General features: G+C 34.0%; 1 protein-coding gene across 3 annotated transcripts; it reads left to right on the top strand.

The window, feature by feature from the left end:
- The first annotated feature begins 146 nt into the window (after positions 1–146).
- On the top strand, positions 147–16,273 carry LOC138696694 (DNA polymerase delta subunit 3-like). 3 transcript variants are annotated; one of them, XM_069821992.1, is made up of 8 exons: positions 147–304; positions 509–564; positions 4,005–4,259; positions 4,745–4,934; positions 7,417–7,545; positions 10,064–10,475; positions 12,120–12,314; positions 12,407–12,558. In XM_069821992.1, exons 1-8 carry the CDS (start codon positions 227–229, stop codon positions 12,427–12,429), a joined length of 1,338 nt encoding a protein of 445 aa, XP_069678093.1. In that variant the 5' UTR covers positions 147–226; the 3' UTR covers positions 12,430–12,558. The 3 variants fall into 3 exon arrangements, with proteins under 3 accessions (XP_069678093.1, XP_069678091.1, XP_069678092.1); XM_069821990.1 differs by lacking the exon at positions 12,407–12,558 and adding an exon at positions 15,769–16,273 and having other exon boundaries at positions 148–304; XM_069821991.1 differs by lacking the exon at positions 12,407–12,558 and adding an exon at positions 15,769–16,266 and having other exon boundaries at positions 148–304; positions 4,745–4,913.
- Positions 16,274–25,377: the final 9,104 nt, after the last annotated feature.

Raw genomic sequence — 25,377 nt, 5'->3', positions numbered from 1 at the left:
TAGAGACTTTTCTTTTGCATATGTCTTTAACAAGTACAAGATTTAGGTTATTAATTTTGATTACACAGTAAAATTAAATTATAATATTGTCCTACAATATTTTATTTTCAAAAGTTTTAGAGCACTTAAGTACCACATTGTCACTTACAGTCCTTCGTGACGTTCGTGACCAACAGAAACAGGCCAAACGGCATTTTAGAGCGGGAAATTAATACAACCTGAAAATATGGGGGCGATGGATGCAGATGAATTGAAAATGTATCTTCAAAACGTCGAAGAATATGTTATGGACGAGGATAAAATCGTGAGTAACCTGTATTTGATTCTCTTATGATAAATATATTTAATCTTAATTTCTTATCATATGTTCTAGGTGACACAAGATACGGTATACCCAAGACCCTTTCTTCTTTTCCTGTTAATGATTGTTACGTAGTTTTATGATCGCATTATCCCAAACTATATTGCAAATTTAGGTTATAAATTGACTGAAGACTTTTTATTACAGGTCACCTACAAGTGGCTGAGTAAAAATTTGGATATTCATGTGAATACAGCAAAGCAGTAAGTCTAGTAAAACCTAGTAGTATCCTACTAATCTTGTCACATATGTCGTCTCATGTCACTTAACTGTCCCCTCAACTGACCCATTAACCTTGTCACATAGTTCTGCCTATACTTAATTACCACCATAGTGTCAACAATTTACGTATCTTAAAAGACTAGAAAGAGCAGATTTGTCTGTTTGTTGAATGCACATCATCACGCATACGAAAAGACACTTTTCAGTACCAATAATTTATTTTATGTGCACAAGGTTGGAATTTTGGGGAAAGAGGGGAAGGATATGCAAGGCATATCAAAAACCTAAACTATACTATATATATGTAAGGTGTATAAGCTGAGTATGAAGGGAACTTACCTCAGCATTAGTTTAGTCCTTCACAGATATTCACATGAAATATATTGACCCTTAAGTACTGTGGACAGTTATTGTCACGTAAGTACTATAGAGGAGTCTATGAGACCTCTGTTTATTTTATATATTTATAAAATAAGAAGTGTGTGAAAAATCTGCAGCATACTGACCATTGATATATGAATACAGAATATTATAATATGTAAATTTAAGTCGTTTGGAAAATTTGTTGTTGTTTTCTAATAAAGTCATTTGACCTCTTGCACTCCAATATTTTTCAAAGATATTATCATGGTCAGCCACTGAAGCACAGTTTTTGAGGTGTTCCGAATCCATTTCTTAGTTTGGAAAATTTAAATAGTTTAAAACAGTTACAAGCAGTAGAAATAACAAAAATAGGCTATGCGATAATGACTTGATGGTTTTCCCAACGTTTTCAATTTTGAACTAATTAAACGATTATATCATGTTTTTATATTGTCAAAATAATAATTCAGAATATAGGCTAATTCTAATATTTACTACATTTCAACATGTTAGTAAAATTTTTTGTTCAATTATTGTTCAATTTTCTGGAACGAAAAATATGTAGGTACAGTACTTACTACATGTAAAACATACCGTACTTTTCATTCTCCAGTTAAAGAGCACAACACTTTATAACACTGCACTCCTTCATAGGCCACTCAATCTGAGTGCAAACACCTCACACAAATTTTTTTGGAGCACTCCACCAAGCAAATAGGAACTCCACATCGAGAGCATGGATATTTGTTTTTTCTTTTCAGACGTGGGAGCCACGTTGCCTAGAAGGTTCTGCTTTTCCGCCTTGTTTACATGTAGAGATGACAGTTATACAACACAAAATCCGAAAAATTAAAAGAAATAACGGAAACATGTATGTGAAATACACGCACGCAACTACTATAGTATGTCTGTGAGACCAATTCAAACAGACTGAACTGAATATCACTTGAGGAAAAATTGAGATAACCCGCATGCAGTGAGGGAAGTGGGAAAAAACCAGAGGTGATATTCTACCCAAAGATTTTTCTTTCGGCATACCTCGATTTAAAAAGGCATACCCCTCCCTTACAACATACGTGTACATTATAAGCTATATAGAATAAATTGTTCGTGCAGTCAGTAACGCAAATCTTTGAAGCTTACGCAACACATTAAATTTCTTAATAAAATAATTGCAAGTTACTTCAGTTGTTTACTAATTTATTTTCAATGTCCATTGAAATTTATAATTTAAGATAATGTTAAATTTTCAAAGTGTCTTACTTAATTATTAATAAAACTGCAACAACAAAAATGATGTTACAAAAGAATGCTGAAGCAGAAATTTACTTTCTGAGTTGAGGCCCAAACAATGTCAATACTGCTTTTACGGAAAATTGCTAAACAGTGGTGCAAAATTAATTTACTTCCTATAATGTTAATGACTAAAATTTAATTTCTGTCACTAACGAGTACTTAAATTTTGAGGTTATTTTCAATAATTCAAGTTCTTTTCTGCCATGTGTTGTGCATAGCGAGATTGAAGATTCGTCGAATATTCAGTGTTGATATATCATTAAATCTGTTTTCTGTTGCGATTTGTTTTTACAGTAAATCTCTAGTTTATGTACACCAGTTTCAGATGGTCCCTTTATCGAGGGAGGAGGTCCAGGGAAGATTTTGCAAAAATGCAGAATTACGCTGTCTTTGGGACTACAGTAGAGTTCTTCGTATCTGGCAACTGTGGGACAAAGCCAATGCCAGATAACTGATTTTGCCGGATAATTGGAAAATAAGTTCTTAAGTTATGTAAAGACACACTGTACTGCACGAACATTTTTTTTTTTTCCATGTTGAAATTTAGTAATTTTCATATAGATATTTAAAAATAAAGTTTTGAAATACATAGCCTACAATGTTTATTTTTAGTACTGAATATGGTAATGTACATTCATCAGTTCATAAGTATTATAATACAGTAATACATAATAGCGTAAAAAACACTAGAAGTTTTCGTAACCTTATGACAACTTATTTTAAATGGTGGTCATGTGAGTCACGTGACGTGAAGATCAGTGTAGCCAACGTTGCAACTATGAAGACGAAGTAGCGCTTGATGATTTGAGCGTAAGAACATTTCGCTTGCATTTCGTGGAATCTATTGTGCAACAGCAGTGCTTAGTGGAAATAGCCATGATACTATCTATTACTTGAATGAAACTTTTACATGCTGTAAGAATAGAGAATTTCACACTTTTTTTATTTAGACTCAGCCAACACCCCTTCGAAACGAGCGAGTTCAAGTGGTAAATTTTTTTGCAAAGTCCAAGTGACAGCTTACCAATGCTACCCGATCTACTCCAGAGACAAAACAGGGTTTTCTGTCTATGTTTTCACACGTGAACAATGTAAAGAGTAAACACAATATGTGACATGTGCGATCCACGAAAACCACTCTCATCTTTGTCTGACTCTTCCCTTTCGCATGAATGACTAATTTTTTTTTTTTGCCCTAACTAAAAGTGCCGGTGTCTTGGTTATTTGGATGCCAGATACAAGGGATTTTACTGTATATTCAGAAGAAGCTAAATAATCATGTCAAAGAACATTGTGCACTGAGATTGTATTACGACATAGCTTGTGATAAAGGGATCCCCACAAAATGTAGTAAGGACTTACTAGCATAAAAGAAGTCTAAGCTATAGTAATCCAAAGAAGTTCTGTAAATCAGTGAATAAGAAAGAGAGTGTTTTTGTAAAAGAAAAATATTTTCCCTGGACCAAAAATACAAATGGAGTAGCCTAATAATTAGGTTTTTTTTTTTTACCGTGGACAAAATTTGTGGTAAAACAGCTTAAGTACACATTACCGTGGATCCTATATTGGTAGCTGTTATGAAAATTTGAGTTCTGATGATGTATGTAAACTACACAATTATTACGGTTTTTACGTAGATAGGTAGCCTATAGTTTATCGACTTTATTATGAACTATTTTGTAGTTTTTTTGCCTATGATACGATCAGTCTAATTTACTTTAGCATGCCATGTATAAATCCACTTCTTTTTTTTTTTTTTAAGGTTACTGTATTATTTTGCATCTACGCAGAAGAACAATGTAAACACAACATATCTGATTGGAGGAGTGCTGAATGATGAAACAGGCTGTAAAATTTTGATTGTTCGTGAAGAAGATTTGGAAGTAATCAAGAAGCAATTTAAAGTGATAACTTCACAGCACGTGTATAGCATTCAGAAGGCTAAAGTACTTAGAGATTTGAACTTATTGTATGCTGTGGATAGCTACAGGAGGACTAAAGATGAAGGAAAAGAGAGGTGAGTTCAAAAAGGAAAAAAGAAAAAAAAAATAATAATGGTCTTCTTTAATTTTTTGAAAAAAATGTAACATTTGGTGGTGATGCATTGACTGATGAATAGTGACATTTTAATAGCACTTGTTTAATTTTGCATATTACTTGTGTTGATCCTATCTGTAGTCTCATTAAGTTTTCTTATGATTTAAATAAAATAAAATATAACATCTCTTTTAAAGAAAGTATTTTTAATGCCATGTGGCCTAAAATGTAAGTGGGAACGAACTTATTTTACGTACTAATTTTCAGCTATTATCGAGTGAAAAGGTAACAGACATACAAACAGAAATTTCAAAAATACTATTTCCGGTCTCAGGATAGTTAATTACACATGTTAACATTAATTATTTTTGCAAAAACGAAAATTACCAGAAAAATTTAGGTTACAGTTTTATTATTAGTATAGATTATTGTTATATTGCATTTAATTATCTGCGTTGTTTGCAGATTGGGAGCTATTACATACAGTCATCCAGTTCTCAGGTCAAAAGAGGAAGTTGAGAGATTACGAAAGAAGTCTAGAGCTGAATCTGCAAATGTGGATGGGAAGCAGTGGCCCTCTAGTGTCGCCAGCACAAATAAGAAACAGCCAGTATCCAGTGTCAAGAAAGAAGAGGTACAATCAACCAGTAATCTCGTATGCTTTATTTTGTGTTATTTATGTTGTAGTTGAACTGAGCTAATTTTGCTATTCTGTAGGGACTGTTGCTGGTAGATGTGTTTATTTTGAATTGAGCTCACATATTTTGAATGCTTTATGGTCGAATTACATTGACTGAACACAATTCATTGAAGATGATGTTGGTGCTGAAATGTGATGGGAAACAAACTATGGGCAGTGAAATGGCTGATAGATACCGAAGGAAGGATCAGAAAAATAATTTACTTGACCTGTGCTTATGTATGGTTTATCCCTTGAAGCATAGAATTTGTACATACTGGTTGTGATATGTGATGCAATGCAGGCAGCAATAGGTGACATTGCACCATAAAGCAATACATGTTATTCTTATGGATGTTCATTCTGAATAGGATTCGTCACTCCCTGCATCACAATAATATTACTTCCCTGCCAAGCATTGGAAGAAAGAAACCACAACAAAGCTGAATGATTACAATTAGGTTTGATTAAGCAAATTGTACACGTGATATAAATCTAGTAATTTTATGTGCTTAGTTTTCAGATTTCACTCAGACAAAATTCTGAATACAAAATCTAGGCATACAGACAATGAATTATGTCTAGTCACATTATTTTCTTGTAAAGCATATCATAGTTATTCTGGTAAGATACACTTCCAACGCTATTATATAATTAAATTAATAATTGAAGCATTTTCTGGAACAAGAACTTAACTACAAAATCTTGAATTTGAGGTCCAGAGCATAAAAAATTTTAGATCTTCAACAATTTTGTGCAGAACAATGTTCAAATGTTTCTAGAGGACACAGTGTTTATGGGAAATAATATTTTATCAGGAGAGATGTATTATTAAGGATCCAATTTTTTGTTTGTTTGTATGTGTGTGTGTGTGTGATTTTTTTTTTTTACTTAATTTGATGACATTATTATATTAATGTCATTGGAATGGAATCAGGTGACTGTAACTGATGGACCTGTGATAGATATTGCAAATTGCAGTGTATACGCAACTTCACTTAACCACTTATCCTTTACTTTATTCTCCACCTCTGCTTGTGTCGCATATCATGTCCATTATGTATATAACCACAGGTGTTTTTGTTCCAAATGGTTAGAAAAAACAAAGCATACTGGAAGGTTATTGAAGTGTTACAAGTACTTATAGTTTCTATTAAAAAAATGAGAGGTCTTGGAAACTATAAACACTTAAAATGGAAAGTGCATTGTTAGTCTGCTGACTGAACACTATAGAACGAGAAGTCATTGGAAAGGAAGTGAAATTATTTTGTTCTAGATGTTTAAAGATATATATGAAACTGTGAGGTATTATATAATAATATTTAATCTTCCTCAGCTTGGTGAGGTTGCCAAAGATAAAGAATGTTAAACGGTAATATTTAAGATGACATTAAAAATGTCTTACAAGAAATTTGTTTACAATAAACTAAGATAAGATAAGATAACTGCCTCCCATTGGAGGTAGCCCAGAAGGACTCAGTATACTCTCCTACATGAATTTTACAATATTAATTACAGTAGATAATATTTCATATAATGAAAATTTGCAGTAAAATAAAAAATACAGATAAAAAAAATATGAGAAAATTCAACTGTAATTTGAATTGAAGTACAAGTGTCGCCATAAAATATGCAGCTATCATAGAAATATCCTTAATTGTTGTTGTTGGGACTCCAAATTTGTGACACAATGACACGAATTATTTTGTTATGGTCCCTCTAGTGCCCACCATTAATCCAGTGACTTCTATATTCCTGAGTTTATATGATATTTTGTAATAAGGGATAAGTTGCTTCATAAATTGTCCTTTTCTCTAGATTAACCTCCTCGGGTTGATTCTGATGCGTCTCAAATCTGACGGTCAGATCAGAATATAACCTTTTGTCTCTCTAGGTTTAAATGTTATAATATCAATACGCCGATGACTTCTGATACCCGCTATTCCATGGACTTCTTCATAGGTAGTGTTAAGGCATGTTGCAATTACCAGACCTGATCTTGTGATGTCTGCTGTTACGAAGAGTTTCGCCAAATGGGTATGAACCCAAGACATGAGCCAAAGTTTCAACTTCACTGTGGCATCGCCTACAGTGGTTATTGTCTTGAGTTTTGCCTGGAACTGCGTGTACAGGAGAAACATTTAATCTTTAGCGCATTTGTCCACTTGGAGCTAGAAAGGCCTGTATGATGTCTGACCCAGCTGTTTGCGGAAGTGAAGTCTTGATATAAGCTGACCCCTTTACCTTTCTGTGGCAGTTGACACCATTTATTAAATTCTTCAAAGCGCAAAATTTTCCTGAGTTTCCTTGAGTCAATTAGACCTCTCTTGTTCTTATGACTGCAAAGTCTAAGCATAGTAAAGGGTTCTGATTTTTAGTAACTATTTCATGGAACTAAGTGCAAGAAGGCAACCCCAATCCCGAAGATTGTAATATGTATTAATTTGTGTTATATTAGGTGCAGACTAGTGCAGAGATATCTAAAGAGGAAAATAACGCTAAAAAAGATGTGAAAACTGGAGGAATAGCAGCCATGTTTGCAGCTCAGAGCAACAAAAGTAAACAGCATGATAGTGCGGAAGGAAAGGTATGCTGCTGTTTAGATCATGTTTTACCTGTTGTTTAGTGCCATACCTTTAATTTTTATCTGTAATTAGGAGAATATTTTCATGGCATTCAGACTCTTCAAAATGTTCATTTAATATTATTAATTCTAGATTTTAGTACAGTAGACTCTTGCTAATTTGACCATTCCTTCCACAGAGGGTGCTGGATTAGCGAGAGTATTGGATTATTGAGAATGCTTAAAAATGTCAATAAATTTACTGTATTTACTCGTGTGTTTTTTCGCACTTTTTTTGGAGGAAAACATCCATTCCGAAGTAGGGGTGCGTAAATTAAGCGAGGAAATAGAAAACGACAAGACATTATGAAGAACAGCATTTTATTTCAAAGAATTGCATCGGAATAGGAACAGATCCCATTCATCTGCTAATTCTTGCCCTTTAGGAGAACCAATCAGGTTGAGAAAAGGAACAAACGTGAATGCCAACTGGGTGTTTGGTGACCTTGGCAACAAATAAACCCTTTGTTACAACTGATCAAGAATGGCAAGCCATGGGGTGTGCCATACTTTCCCGTTTTAACTGGCCAGTTTAAAACGAAAGTAAAAAGAAAATTTAAATACGAATTTAATCATTTGAGTGCGAAAATTACACAGGGAAAAAAATAAAGTCCAAAATTGATGTTTAAAAATTGTGGTGCGAAAATTACCGAGTAAATATGGTAATGTTATAAGCTGCGCCAACTTCTGCACTTGCACTTCTAAATTGAAACTAGAACATTCCACATGTGGCCGGTGCATGTATGTACAGCTGTCAAAAGAAAAAGTGACCGCTCTCTAGAAGCCAAGTTCCCTTCAGGTATCTTTGCTACAATTCGGAGACAGACGATGTTATATGTTGTTGGACCATGTGGCCTGATATCTGCAGTTATAATTGAAGTGTTCTTGTCGCTATTGTAGAGTAGTGGTAGTGTAACAGGCAGGTATTCATGAGGTCGTGTGTTCGAACTCAACTTAGTGCTTCTTGTGTTTTGTTGTTTTTAAGAGAGAGAGAAAATATAATTGTTTGTGTCTCTTTTATGACTGTTTTAGTAATTAACATCAGATTCATGAATGTATTATGCCATGACTTTATCATTATTTACTATGACATTATGGCTGCAAATGGAAAGAAAGAAAGATTTTATTCTCAACGAAAATAAGTTTTGTGACATAAAGAAAATAAACTTACTGGGATCTGCTTTAGAAAAAAAAAAGCCACGATTCAATATTTAGTCCATCTTCCTCCCATCTCGATCACATCTTGCAATCGAGTGGGCATAGAATCGAGTGGGCATAGAATCGACTAGTATTTTCAAATAGCAACTGTTCTGCCACTGCATCCCAGGCATCCTGGATGAGCTTCCACAAATCATCAGGACATCTTGGATGAGATTGGGCCAGTTTCTCCACATATGCTTCTTTACTTGTGCCCCCCCATAGCTCAGTCGGAAGAACGTCGGATTTTAGATGTCAACGTCTCACGTTCAAGTCCTTGTCACTCCTTTTCATTTTGTTGTGTTACAGAATAATATAATGTAATTTAATATAAGAAGAAAAACTAACACTAGTATTATGTAGCTGTATTGTTCCAAACCTAACATTAAATTGATATTATTTATATCGCTAAAGAACGATAACAGAATATAAATAATAACTTGAATATTATTTATGTCGCTATTTATGATAACAGAATATAAATGATAACTTGAATATTATTTATGTCGCTAAAGAACGATAACAATATAAATGATAACTTAAATATTATTGATATCGCTAAATAACCATAACAGAATATAAATTTTAACTTGGATATTATTTATATTGCTAAAAAGTAATAACAGAATATAAATGATAACTTGAATATTATTTATATCGCTAAAGAATGATAACAGAATATAAAATAAATCATAACTTGAATACTATTAATATCACTAAAGAATGATAACAGAATATAAATGATAAGTTGAATACTATTAACATCACTAAAGAATGATAAGAAAATATAAATGAGAACTTTAATATTATTTATATCGCTAAAGAACGATAAGAAAATAAAATAACTTGAACTTATAACCTTCGAATCAGTGAGCCAGCACTCTACTGCTGCTCTACGAGATGCAGATATCAATTGACTCTGCGTGAACAGAATAGTTCTGAAACTGCTTCAGTGCGATTGTACTTGTGCATGCATCGTGTAACATCACCATGACCTGAAGTGCATTTAGAATATATTCGCTTTTCATGAGTGCAGCCACTTTTTTTTTGACAGCTGTACATATTTCCCTCTTTCTTGATGTGGTTGCTTTATACTGTATTATGTTTCCTTTATGTAGTGAAATTTAACAGAACTGTTGCAACTTTATATTACAGTAAATAAATCTTAGACTCAGCAAGATTGTATATTAATTTGCGTTAGAAATTTGCTTATTCTAAAATATCATTGTTTTTTGTATTAGTTGTTATTGTAACATGTCAGTACCTAATTTGTATTTTATTTCAGAGTAAAGTGATAGAAAAACCAGCAGCTAAATCCAAAGGTAATAGCCGCATTAGTATGTTCTTTAGTCGTCAGCCAGAAAAAACTGTGGAAAAAGTATCAGCCAATGATGATACGGCTTCAAATTCTCAAGACAAACAGAAAGAAAAAGAAGACGAAGGCTTTGCAACTGATGAGAACTTGAAGCCACAACAATCTGAAAATAAAGAAGTCAAAGTAACAAAGAAAAGTGAGAATACTAAGAAGGATGAAAATACAGTAATGAATAAAGTAGAAAAGAAGAATGCAAAACGAACTGGAAAAAAACAAGATAAGAGTAAGAAAAGGAAATTAAATGCAGAGAAAGATGTGTCATCAACAAAGAAGAGGAAAAGAATTGTTATAATGTCAGACTCAGAAGAAAGCAGTGATGATGGTGAGTAGAGCATTAGACTGTCAAGTAATGATTGTACTTACTGTATATACCATGTCAGTATTTACATTGTTAGTTCAAACATTTGGTCGTTCTCACTGGTTTAGAATTTGCCATGCTGTCAGAGCTGAGGTTCACATGTCCAAAATGGTGATGGATTTTTCAAAAATCTTTAGTGTAATTTTCTCTGGAAGCATAGTGAAACTGGGAGATCCATGTTGTAGATTTACGACAGATAAAAAAACTGTCCCTTATATTGCAGGGCTCCAGAAAATATTTTATAAATCACTGTTGTATTGTATTTATTTACATTTCATGGTATTCGTACATCGCTTCACAGCTAGAATATGGAACATATCATACGAAAAAAAAATCTTAATAGTACTGTAAAGTCTTAATTATAGTCACAGTCTAGTTGAAATATATACAGAAGAGTTTTTATTATATAGTCTACTAGTACAACACAAAGTTTTAGTATCAATATTTAATACGAGTAAACATAGAAATAATTTACAATTCATGTTGGGATATGTTCAGCTAAGCCTCGTGTCAATAACATGTATCAAAATATGATTAATTATTTATTCCGTCAATATGGCTTAAGCCTTGAATTACATATGAAAGAAAATATTGATGTATCAAGATTAAATAGGATGTAACACATCAATATTTTCTTTCATATGTAATTCAATGCTTAAGCCATATTGACGGAATAAATAATTAATCATATTTTGATATATGTTATAAACACAGAAATATTCATGAAGTGTTATTGAATGTCATGAATTCATCTACAGAATAGAAGGCATGAGAAATTAGGTACATCTTTAATTTGGTGCTAAATAATCGTATGTTTTGAGTTTAATTTTTTATATCCATAGGGAGGCTATTAAAAATTTTTATTGTCATATAACACACTCCTTTTTCATAGCATGATAGACTTACCGATGGAGTATGAATATCATTTTTTGACGCATATTTACGCTATGGGATGTTGTATTAGTTACAAAATTTTTACGAATACATATGAGGAAGTTTATTAATGAAAAAATATACTAACAAGCCATGGGCATTATTTGTAGTTTTTTTTATAATGGTCTTGCATGATTCCCTAGATTTGGCACCCACTATTCTAATTTTATTACTCTTTTTTTTGTAGTAGGAATATAATGTTACTGTCTGTTTAATTTCCCCAGAACATTATTCCAAAACTCGTTACCAAGTGGAAATATGCAAAGTATATTGTTTTTAAGGTATTACTAATCTTCAAGCATTTGCGTGGCTTCAATTTATGAAAATGTCAGGCTGTAAATAACATGCTAATGAACTTTGTCTTAAAGCTGGCAGTATACAGTGAGACATAAGGTTTGTTCCAGCAAGCAATTCAGAATGTGTTCCGAACTAATACCGAACTTCTTTTGATGCATGCAGCAGTTGTGTACAGTGTCAGAACTAGTTCAGGGTTTTAAGTTGTTGAAACATTTCTTGAACTCTCACATTTATGACAAATTACACATAAATGTGTAAAATTTTACATTTTTTACTCATCACATACAACATAATTTTTCCACATAGCTTTCCAACATTGAATTGTAATTGTAGCTGAACTCTTATTGTATGTGCATCTAACATAATATTGGGTTACAGATATATTTGACAAAGATGATGATGGTGATGATGAAGCTCCTGATTCTCCTCCACCACATGAAACAGCCCCACAACAGCCAGAGAGTGATCCAGAAGATATGATTCCACCCACTCCAGAGATTGAATACAAAAAAGGTCGCAAACGTGTGCGTAAGCTCAAGGACAAGACTTATCTGGATGAAGATGGATATCTATGTAAGTTGATCACGAATGTTAACCTGTGTCTTTATCTTAAAAGTAAGATACATGGAAACACAGTGCATGTCTTATTGATTTTTTTTTTTCAGCCAAATGGAGTTTGCACAACTAATCTTAATTCTGAGAAAACATGTTTTGGAACTTTAAATACTTAGATTGCTGTGCTTGAACGTATATTTAATATATACAATTTTGTCATCTAGTGTTGCTTGGTTTTTATTTCTAGCTAAGTTATCAAGAGGTAAGTTATCAAAGTCTATACTTACTTCCAATAGAAATAGATTTTTAAATAAATATTTGATACCTGGTCTTTGCCTTCATTTTGTCTAGAATTACACTGGATAAAGATATGTTTTTTCAAATTAAATTTGAAAAAAGTGTTCGATTGTCATTTAATGTGGTCTTTCACATGGAGAAAATTTCTTTTGATGTCTCATGATATATCAGAAATGAACTACTACAGTGGTCTAGTGGCTAGAGCTCTGACATAATCCTTTGGACCTGGGTTTGATCCCCGGCATACTCCTGATTTATAACTTGTGTTGGGAAAACCCGCGGTCCAGGTAACACAGGGGTTTTCTCTGGGAGCTCCGGTTCCCCTGTGGCTCCATCATCTCATTGCGGACGTAGCATAGACTAGCCTCCTATGGTACTCTGTTGGTAAATTGGTTTACACAACTGGCTTCATATGGATGAATGATGAACAGTCGAGTACTTGCCATTAGTTTATATATATATATATATATATATATATATATATATATATATATATATATATATATGTTGTTTTCTAATGCCAGGCGTTTGACAATAAAGTCATTTGACCTCTTACACTCCAATATTTTTCAAAGATATTATCATGGTCAGCCACTGAAGCACAGATTTTGGAGTGAAAATGGCAAGTTGTAGCCGATTTAAGTGAACACCATATTTTAACGTTTTGGTGGCTACGTCATTCACACACAACCCCCAGAATGTCTGGAGGACCACACCTGCTGTTGGTTGACGGGTCCATTGGACCTAGCTGAGAGATCTTGAGAACTTCTTAAGCCACTGGAGGACGATTTTAGTGCCATAGCAGGTCAGCACTAGGAACAGAAAGTAGAAAGAGGAGGAAGGAAAGTGAAATGAACCTCTAGGCCGTCGGGGTCGAAGAAAGTAAGAGTTCAGTCAGAGGACTGGATAGGAAAGGGTAAAGAGGGAATTAGGTATTGAATAGAGGAAAATTATACCAAATTCAGTCATTAACTCATCAAGCTGACCAGTACTAATTGATGAGTAGCCCCTCCCTTTAGTTCAACTCGTAAAATCATGCTTACTAACAGCTACACCACGGGAAGGTAGGGATGGGACATTGGGTATTTGTCCAGGTTGGTTCCTTAAAGCCTTCAATGGGAAGGATTAATGGTTCTCCCCCCTGTATCTGACAGATACCCTTTTGCAGCCAGAGTGATATGATAAACATACTTTCTCATTTCCTTTTTCACCTGCTTTTATTATGAGCACATTCCTGTCCAAAAGCATGAAAAATCTTAACCAGCCTATAGACGTGGGAAAATCCACAACCATTGACGAACCATTTGAACTAGTCTATTGGAAACATGGTACTTGTCTTAAAATTGATCTTGAACCACCTACGACATATTATGTCATAACATATGATGACATGCGTAATTTAGCTTAAACAATCCGAGCCCAAATTATAACGAGCATAATTTGCAATAAAATGAGAGTATGTATTAGCCTTATCTTCACTGTGTTTGCAAGAAATGATCGATATAATATTTTTAATTATGATTATTACAATAGCTGACTGGCATCTCTTGGGTTTTGAGGCATTGTCTTGCATTACTGTTGGAAATCCAACGAGCACACTATGAGGTTTCCATCTTGAAGAAGGACGAGGCATCTTGTTTTTGTATCTCTTATTTAATTGGGAAATTGTAAATGTACTCCTGTAGGTTGGTGATGGGCCTTGTCCTCACTGTTCCACTTGATTAACAACTTACTTATAGGAGTACATCCATTATTAAGATACTTTTTAAATAATATAAGACAGTACACCACCTTACTTTATATGGCATCATTTGGTGCAAAAGAAATACATGATGTAAATTTTATGCCAACATTTAAAGTTCAAGCATAGACTTATAATTTAAAAAAAAAGAAGACCATCTATGGCCCTACAATTCAATACTTTAGAGATTATTATCACATACAAGGACAGATTGAAGTATTTGGCCTGTTGTTTGGAGCAAGGGGAACAATTCAAAAATTCTCAGTTTAATGTTTTAAGTCTTTTGGAATTCCTTTAAATATTTTGAAAATTATTGCTTTAGACATAATGAAATATTCTGTTCAGATTTTTCGTAATCACCTGTACACCTAAATTTCCTCATATTCTATTTGATTACTAATAATTATTGAATAAAAGTACTTTCCCAAGAGTAGCTTCCATTTGAAAATAAAAATCGTAAATAGTGATAACGCAAATGTTTATTTTTATTTTATTTGTTTAGTATGCTGTGTCTTGGCAACCCTTACTGAAGGGCAGCTACCCTTGTGGGATTTATATATATATATATACATCCAACTGAGAGTAAAACCCCTTATCAGACACTGACCAATTGTCTGTTAGGCCAAATGTAGTACCAAGTTTAAAAGTAGAATTGATTGAACAACTGCAGAAAGTATTGTTTGATGATAATAGTTACATTCATAGATTTAAATAGAAGTTTGAAAATAATTCAGGAGAACATGACTTACAACGTATAATAAGCTATTATACACTAAGTAATTACAAAGCTGTATTTGAAAATATATAATAGATGTACAGTAAGTCAATTATATTTATTTCTAACAAGTGCAGCGAAGTGCACAGGTATGACTAGTCATAAATGTGAACAAACTTCTCCTTCACCATGGCAACACAAGGCCACACGCATGCGTACCTGATAGGAAATCACGAAACTTCGATGGACTGTCGTTCCCCACCCACTCTCCCTGCAGTTCAGATCTTGCACTGTCTGATTTTCATGTCATTGGTTCTCTGAGAGATGCAGTGAACGAACGGTAAGTGATATGACAATAACATCATAGCTGAGATAAGAAAGTATCTGACAGGCAAACAGAGTGGTAATGTGAGTAAATAGAGACTTCCACATTTAGATGGCGTAAGGCTATAGATTTGAAAGGAGACTGTATGGAAAAATAGGGTTTGGTAGCCAAAGTATTGGGGAGCAAAACATATATTTAGAACTGGAATAAAACAAAACTTGAATGAGGGAAGAGGAAGAATATGTTTCGTTAGGTACTTATTGAATGCCCTTCGTAGCTATAGATTTGAAAATGCATAAATATATTTATGACAACTGGGCTTTATTTAGTGAAATAAGTACTGGGGAAAATTTTTTAGAAAAATTAAACATTGGATGTGTTTTTATTGTTACAGTAACAAAAAAGGAATATGTATTTGAAAGTTGCACAGATAGTGAAGGTGAAGCAGAAAAGGAAAATGAAAGAAAGAAATTAAAAGAGATTGAAGTTGAAGAAACCACAAATACCAACTCTGCGGTTAAGCAGTTGCCAGCAAAGAAGAAAACTTCACCACAGAAGACTAAGCAAGCATCACTCATGAATTTCTTCAAGAAGAACAGTTAAATGTTGCATCTAACCACCACAGCAACAATAGACATTGACTTTTTTTTATAGTGATGAAAAACTCGCATGTGTGCACATTTTCAATTCTTTTTATATTAAAAAAATGTTATATGCAACTAATTTTTATTTTTGTATTGGTACACAAATGATACTGGTAAATTCATATAGCTGTCAATACAGTATGTATTCAGAATGTTCGTTATTTTTCGAAAACAACATGTTTAATAAGTCTTCTGTTAATTGTATGTCTTCGTTTTCAGAATCGAAATAAAATGAAAACACCAACTTGATGAAAGTATTTATTTCATTCCTTGCAGCATGATTAATAGTTATCAAGAAGTGTATTCTGTCTGATTTTTTTTAAAATACAAACTAGACTACAAATATGTTGGAAAGATAAATTCACAGCAATGCTCACCAACTCATGCAAGAGCACTCTCCGCTACACACAAGTAGTATGTGAAAACAGATCTTCCAAGTGCTTGCAATGCCAATGTTGCTCTTTTTTTTTGCTTTTGAGTTCACGAGTGCACACAGTGCTTCATAAGAGCAGCTGAGTTGGTAATCACTGATTTACAAGAATTGGAAGTAACAAAACTTTTTTTTTTTTTGTAAGTTAGGCTAAAGTATGTTGGAAAGATCAATTTACAGGACTCAGAACAGCTATGGTGGTGCACAATAATATGTACTCCAGCTGTTCTAACACATACAGGATGATTCAGGAGAAATAGTAAATATTTTAGGAGGTGGTAGTATGGACTGTTCTGAGTAAAAAGTTCGTATAAACATGTGTCCAATTTTCAGTGGGTGTGGAGATACAGATGTTTGAATGTTATGCATAAAAAGCCTTACAAATGATGTGAAGGAACGACAGATTATGACCATATGCTATTATCTGTGTACAAAGGAATAGTATGTGTTGCTCTTCTGAGATCGTCTGAGGGCAACACTGTTCATAATGGGTGTAGAGAAACAGCTGTTTGTAATAGGATGGGCATGTTCTTCCAGCATGACGGAGCCCCTTTATGTTCTAGCCATCAGGTTAACATATAATTCAAATTTCAGATTCCCCGATCAAATAGTGTTGTCATGTACATTGGTGATCATGGTCCCCAGACATTACTCCTGTCGATTTTTGTTGGTGGGATGGATGAAAGATGAAGTGTACAAAAACAAAGTAAACACAAGGGGACAAGTTGGTCACTTACATTATGAATAGGTCTGTTCTCAAAAGAACGATAAACAGTGTTGCCAACGAATAGAAAATTACTTTAAAAAGTTACTAAGGAAACAAAGATAAAGTGCCTGTACCATTACATATCTATCTGCTGTTAAAGAAGATACATCTTCTCCTCATCCTCCTCCTGCTTTCATTTTCATTCCAGAAGTCGATCCAGGTTTAGTTGACTTAGTGTCTGAGTAGTAGTGAATGGTTCAGCTGATGCCAAGGTACGTATTATCTTCAATACATTATTCAAAAGATCATATGAATAGCGTGATTCACGAAATAATTTCAATCCGAACTGTATAAACAGTATTGCAATCTCTCTTCTTTTGAAAGTCTGTCCCTCAATTTTGACTTTACTATGTTCATTTCACTTCTGCATTTGAATACAGAAGTGATAGAACTGAATCAGTTATATTACTGGTTCTGTATGGCTGTGAAACTTGGGGAGATTCACTTCGAGAGAGGAACAGAGGTTAAGGCTCTTCGAGAATAAGATGCTTAGGAAAATATTTTGGGCAAGAGGGATGAAGTTACAGAAGAATGGAAAAAGTTAACACTGCAGAACTGCATGCGTTGTATTCTTCACCTGACATAATTAGTAATGGGACCAGTAGATAGCAGAGGAACCTCCCATTCAAAAAGTAATATTAATTCTCTGCATTCAAAATAAAATAAATATTTATTTGGAAACTATAGTTGTTCTTTGACATGACAATCTTTTGTAAAAAATTATATCGTGTTGCAAAAAAAAAAAAAAAAAAAAAAAAAACCAACATACTAATGAGGAAAAACTTACATGATCGCCAGTAGATGGCACTTTACTTAAATCAGTACACCAGTAGATGATAGTTATGATGAACAACATTATGTACTCCCGCTTTGCATTATATAACAGAATAAACTATTAAAAATGATTATGTACCCATTCGTAGAATGTCTCACAAGTCATTTAACCACTGCTGAATCTACCAATAGTCTAAACTTCGGGAAAATCTGTAGAAATGTCTGCAGGTATCCTTTCATACGAATATAATCTCATTGGTGGTGCTACTTTCCCTTCTGCCTTTGCATTTATGTGTACTGTAAGACATCTTTTTCATCTGGGTTTACAATACTGTACATATTTTCCTCTCTAGGAAAAAGTACTTTTGAGCCCCTAGGGTTTGGAGAAAATTCTGCTTCATCAGCGTTGAACATTCTGCGAGGAGTCCACACCTGTGGAGTAACGGTTAGACCGTCTAGCCGCGAAACCAGGTGGCCCGGGTTCGATTCCTGGTTGGGGCAATTTACCTGGTTGAGGTTTTTTCCGGGGTTTTCCCTCAACCCAATATGAGCAAATGCTGGGTAACATTCGGTGTTGGACCCTGGACACATTTCACCGGCATTATCACCTTCATCTCATTCAGACGCTAAATAACCTAAGCTGTTGATAAAGCGTCGTAAAATAACCTACTAAAATAAAAATTCTGCGAGGATCATCGAGCACAGTCTCGTAGTTTGCTTTGACCAAAAATTGCTTTATTTCTGTAAAGCTATTTGCTGCTCGGTTACCTTCACTTAGGATGCAGTTAGTGCTGAGGAGTTCGAATACTTATTTCTTTGTGTCTGTTCATGATTGCTGTGTACCAGGATTTGCTAGGTTTGTCATCAGTAAAAGGATTGTCGCACTTTAATTCACAAACCAGTTTTTGCATGCTTACTATCAGTTCATTTTTAGTGATGAGGAAACCAGCTTCCCCCCTCTCCCCACACAGCATACTTTCTGCACTTTCATTGAAGACACTTGGGGGGGGGGGCATTTTCTCTTATATGTGGGAACATCATCTCTACTTTGCTTACAAGTATTCATTAATGTAGTTTGTGGGACATCAAACTCTTTAGCTGTTGTGGCATAAGGTATATCTTTTTTTTCAAGCATCAATTACATTCTACATAGCCTGAGATGTATAATTAAACAGGAAATCTTTTTCTCTAGTAGGTGATATGACGATTATAGATGCTCAGAAAATTTAAGAAGCTTTTATGTAACCTCTCAGCGTTTGCATTAAACTTCTCTGATATTAGTAACATAAAAAAAAAATTGTTAGAAACAGTTTGTCTCATAGCCACCTTGCATACTGTGTGTACTTTGAATTTATCCACTTCTCAACTTATAGATAAAATCTGCGTTTAATATCATGGTCATTTTTCGCATTTAGTTGTTCTTGACTCAATTTGAATATAAAGTACAGTAAAACCCCATTTTAATGTTCCCGCTTTTAAGAAATAATCTGTTTAAGTCCCAACCAAATTACTATAAGAATAATGTAATTAATTCCTTCTTTAAGAAAATTGGTTTATGGAAAATCCTGCTTTAAAGGAATACTTTTCAAATGATATTGTGATAATGAAGCTCGAAATATCGACTCAACTTTCAATAATCAATAATACCGACATATTTGATAGCGTATCTCAGTTGATAGTAATATGGCAGCATTATTCTTTATCGTTCTTATGGTCTAGCTTTACGTTGCTTTCACAGAGTGATTGCTTTGCTTGGTTTGTTCTCTCGAGTTGTGTGGATCCTATTTCCAGGTTCTTTTTTTGTTAGTTTATGCATTGTTATAATAGAAATTAACTATTGGAGACTCATTTCACCGGCATTATCACCTTGATATCATTCAGACGCTAAATAACCTAGATGTTGATACAGCGTCGTAAAATAACCCAATAAAAAAAAATAAAAAAAAAATAACTATTGGACAGAAAGAGAAAAAAGATGTCAAGCTAATCCTCAAACAACACTTATCATATATGGCAAAAAAACATGGTTTACCAAGTACTTCTTTAAGGGGAATAATGAAGAAGAAAGAAGAAATTTCAATGCCAAGTTTCAGTGTGGTTCGAGTTCAACCAAACAGAAAAACATTCGTGCCACACCTTTTACAAAGTTAGGAAATATTGTAATGAAATTTATTGTAAATAATAATTGTAGGTCTAATTAAATGATTATGTTAATAAAGTTTGGTACATAACACACATGTTAGTACTAGTTATTTTAGCCATTCCCTCCCATTTTATGTAAACCCCCTTTTAAGGGGAAAAAAAGTAATTCCCCAGAGGTTCGTTCAAAAGGGATTCTACTGTAGATGTAAAAAGTTTGCGAACAAAGTTACTGATAGTAAATATGTAAAAATTTTCAACACTGTAATTAGTACAAAACAAAAAGTTTTTTTTCTGAAGTATTTGAGTATTAAACTATTATTTCTGTCCTCTGTCCCATGTCTAAATACTGAAGATACTATGTAGTCCTTGAAGAAAAATAGTTGGTAACTGCTGTTATATGGTCTGGATTATGAAAGGTTATTAGCATGGTGTGGCATTGCCAAAAATCTGTTATCAGCAATCAGAACTGATAACTAGGACTTATGAGTCGAAATATGAAGCTCTCATCTTGCAACCTGTGTATTTCTGTGTTCCTGATTGAGATTATTGTTGAAGATGCATTGTAATATCTATGGCATATAGCATTGTTCAGTATGTTGTGTTACATTAGGTAGTGTTGACTTGAATTTATTTGCAAATTTCTTGGTGTTCACTTTTCTTACAAACCTAGGTATACAGACTGGTGAATAAATTTAATGCTACTGGATATCTTCTGGATTAATTAGAAACAACTGCTTTGATTGAAGAGAAGCTAGACGAGATCATTGCTTTTCTTGAAAGAAGTATAAGAAAATTATCAGAATGATACGTTACCTGAAATTATTAACCAATGCTGAATTCTTGGGAATAAAACCATTAACTCTCTTGCTGTCCAATATTTCTCATACACAGTGGACTTACAGGAAAGGGCGGGGGTTTGCTGGAGATGATTATTGATTGATTTCTTACTGAAGACTGCACAATGGATGAAGTTGTGCAGAAATTGTGAAATTGTTCAAGTGTTTGGCAGTCATGCATGCCCTGTTATAAAAACTGATTTGATAGTATATCTTAATATTTTGAGTTGATTAACCTTTCAGCTGTTGGGAATGTCAAAGTAGTTACGGGGTTTTGTAAGATAGTACTTCCCTTCTTAGCAGCTTCATCACCAGATAATCCACAGTGTGCCGGTACCCATTGAAAAACTATCCTTTTGTTACGCTTTATCAGGTGATGTATAATTTTCCACCAATCAGTTGTTTCAGCAGTAATAGCTGCTCTAGAATTACCTAATATAACAGCTTATTGAAAATAGATATGGTACAACAGATTTTGAAATGTCGAATAGATGGCTTCAACTTCATCAAAATTTGTAACTCCATAATCTAAGGATTTATAAAACGAGAAATTATATAAAGTGACCATATTTCCCAGATTATCAGAACCATTGTTCACAGACCTAGTCGTAATCTGTATATGATGATATTGCTCTAGAAATGCATTTTTTTTTCTGACAAGACTTAATTGCATTTACTGAGTTGTGAGTAGTTAAAATAATGATACAGGAGTTCGAAAATCCACATCATTTGCAACAAGAGCCCTACATGACGTGAAAGCAGGGGAGTTGTGCAAATTAAGTAAAAAGATAATAATATAGGTCTTTCCTTTTTTTTTTTTCCTCTCTCTTCATGAAACTATCAACTTAGACTGGTATGTAAATTTAATATGATATATTTTTTTCAAGAACTTACATTTGAAGAGAAAATGTGCAGTGACTTGCATTATTGTTTTTATGAAACCATATCTGCTGCATTAAGATTGTGTGTCTCAGCAGCAAAGGTTCCTCCACTACATAATCAAGAGTAAACTTCTGTCACTGTGTGTATACAAAACATTTCAATGGCATTTGAGCTGTTTTCTTCAACTTCCTTGTTTCTTCCCTTTCATTTTAAGCATTACAAATAAAGTCGAATAATCTTTGTACAGTTCACAAGTAGATAAACATGGGAGTAATAACTAACATTTGCTAAGTGAATATAGAGATGGTTGTAATGCTAATCAAATGAATATCCTAAGCAAATGGTTAAAAATAAATATCAAACACAAAAGAGGCCTATAATAATAAGGAAAATATTTTTATTTAAAAATTAAATAATAGTGAGAGTATGCCATTAGGAAAGTCCAGGTTAACAGAGAGGGTTTGGAATTGAACGGGTTACATCAGCTGCTTGTCTATGTGGATGACGTGAATATGTTAGGAGGAAATCAACAAACGATTAGGGAAAACACGGGAATTTTACTTGAAGCAAGTAAAGAGATAGGTTTGGGAGTAAATCCCGAAAACACAAAGTATATGATTATGTCTCGTGACGAGAATGTTGTACGAAATGGAAATATAAAAATTGGAAATTTATCCTTTGAAGAGGTGGAAAAATTCAAATACCTGGGAGCAACAGTAACAAATATAAATGATACTCAGGAAGAAATTAAACACAGAATAAATATGCAAATGCCTGTTATTATTCGGTTGAGAAGCTTTTATCATCCAGTCTGTTGTCAAAAAAATGTGAAAGTTAGAATTTATAAAACAGTTATATTACTGGTTGTTCTTTATGGTTGTAAAACTTGGACTCTCACTTTGAGAGAGGAACATAGGTTAAAGGTATTGCTTAGGAAAATATTTGGGGCTAAGAGGGATGAAGTTACAGGAGAATGGAGAAAGTTACACAACACAGAACTACACGGATTATATTCTTCACCAGACATAATTAGGAACATTAAATCCAGACGTTTGAGATGGGCAGGGCATGTAGCATATATGGGCGAATCCAGAAATGCATATAGAGTGTTAGTTGGGAGGCCGGAGGGAAAAGGACCTTTGGGGAGGCCGAGACGTAGATGGGAGGATAATATTAAAATGGATTTGAGGGAGGTGGGATATGATGATAGAGTGGATTGGTCTTGCACAGGATAGGGACCTATGGTGGGCTTATGTGAGTGCGGCAATGAACCTCCGGGTTCCTTAAAAGCCAGTAAGTAATTAAATAATAGTGAATGTATATGATATCCTCTGGTTGAAGTTCTGGCTGATCTGTACATCTATTATCAGGCAGTACATCTTGCTTGATGATATGTGTCAGAGGAAGAACAATTGTTTGTATGCATCTGAAGTCTGACTAGTGTAATATGTTGCTAGTCGGCGATGTATGCAATGGAAGGGGAAAGGAACTGGCCACCCTACCCCATTCTCCTGGCCTAGTTACCTCATAAATGGTGCCTTCTTGGTATCACTTGTGAGGTTCAGACCTGTCTTCGGACAGTTGACTAAACAACAACAATAATAATGTACCGGTATATGAAATCTGCACCAACTCAGTTTTAATTTGAACTAAACTTCATTGTGTTTCCTTAATTTAATAATACTTTTATAAAACAATAATAATAAAATAAATGCAGACTGATTGTTACAAATTACATTACAGAAGTTAACAATTAGTCCATTTTCCTTGCCTGTCAAAAACTTTGTCGAATATTGTTGGAAGACTAATCAAGTATTGGAAAAATTCACATGCTATTGTAAGGCTGTATGTCTTGTTAAAACTACTAGAGCATGCTTTATGATCATACTGCAATGACATTTCTTACTCTTGGTGTTAATTTCACATAGTTGAACAGGGACCATAAGAAAGAAAGTCGAACATAAAATGTAAACTGGACAGAACACCACTTCAATGAACAAAAAAAGTTTTTGTCTGCACGTTAGTTATCTATATGATAGTAGGGAGAGGATGGGTAAGTAAATTAATAGACATGAATAGCATTAATGCAAGTCACTGTACAGCTATTTTATGCAAGCAAAACTTTGTATGCAAGAAGTAAAAAGAGTTTTAAGTGACCATGTGATGGAAAGGTTTCTTTGCCCGTCAGACTTGAATACTTACAACCAAACCGATATTTATGCATGGGACACATGGGCCCAGGACCAAGGCAGAAATTTGTAGGGGCGACAAAATTTTGAGAAAAAAAAAATTGAGCTATCCTGAATTTTTAATACACTGCAACCATCATGGCACAGTCTTCCTACTGTGATTTCAAGGTTAGCAAACCTTAATGTTTCGTAACATCATGATGTAAATGGACAAATTATGGAACATCACAATTTGAGGGCATGATTTCGTTCTTAGAATCAAACAGTCCAAAATAAATGACATTTTTCTAAAATAATCACGTTATTAAAAGAAAGTCACATATTAAGAACAAGGTAAGTCGCTTTCATAACATTTTCTGTATTAGAGTTTGAAACGTAATAAATCAGCCAGCTTTGGCTCTTAAGCTGCTAAGATTTCCTACATATGAGCTTACATTGTTCAAGAATAGCACTAGGAACTAATTTATATAGAGATTAATTTTTGGTCCTACAGAATTATCTGTGATGGTTACCATATGTTATTAATGGAGAAAAAATATATGTCAAAATATATATAAATCGAACACGGAGTAAGGCCACTAAGGGAAAAAGAACTGAAGGAGAAAGATTCGATCTGGTGCGGCGAGTTGAACTTCGGCATAGATCAGTGTTTAGAGCACCTAGTGCGTAGAACTGGGAGGCCCAGGTTCGAGCGAATTTTTCTCCGTTAATAACATAATAGCTAGGAACTAGGCTAAGCCAACTTAACCTTTTCACTTGTACAAAAGATATCCCTTGCGAAACTTTCTAACCTTGTTGCTGAGCTAGGGACTTTGATAAGCCAGTAACCTAATCATTTGTACAGTGGATAACTATCACCTCTCTAAACCCTCTAATCTTGTCACTGAACTAGAGACTAAACTAAGCCAAGCTAACCTAATCGTTTTTACAAGGAATATCTGCTGTGTGCAACTGCAGGTCAGTGCCTGCAATAACAGTTCAAATCATTACAGAGATTCTAGATTTTATCCTTTGATATTCATAATCAGACAGCGGATTTTTGGTCCCTACACAGCAACAAGATGTCATGTCCCTTCGTAAGGAGGGAACATAGCAATGAATTCAGTGACCTCCCTGCAACTGACGTACACCTAATGTTCAGTATCAGAACTGAAAATCCGCTGTCTGTTCATAATTAAGTACTTTGCATACTGTCACACAATAGAAGGAAGATGTGGTCTGCATTTCTTACTGCTGAGAAGGTCGTATAAATGAACATTGTTGTTGAATATCCAGGGATCCAGTAGTATGATGTTAAGACCTAGTGTTAGTTAATACTTAGATGTCTCATGAATTCAATG

This window comes from Periplaneta americana, chromosome 3, assembly GCF_040183065.1.
Source record: "Periplaneta americana isolate PAMFEO1 chromosome 3, P.americana_PAMFEO1_priV1, whole genome shotgun sequence".
Taxonomy (NCBI): domain Eukaryota; kingdom Metazoa; phylum Arthropoda; class Insecta; order Blattodea; family Blattidae; genus Periplaneta; species Periplaneta americana.
Note: the sequence above shows the minus strand (reverse complement) of the source record. Positions and strands in the feature narration are given on the sequence as shown.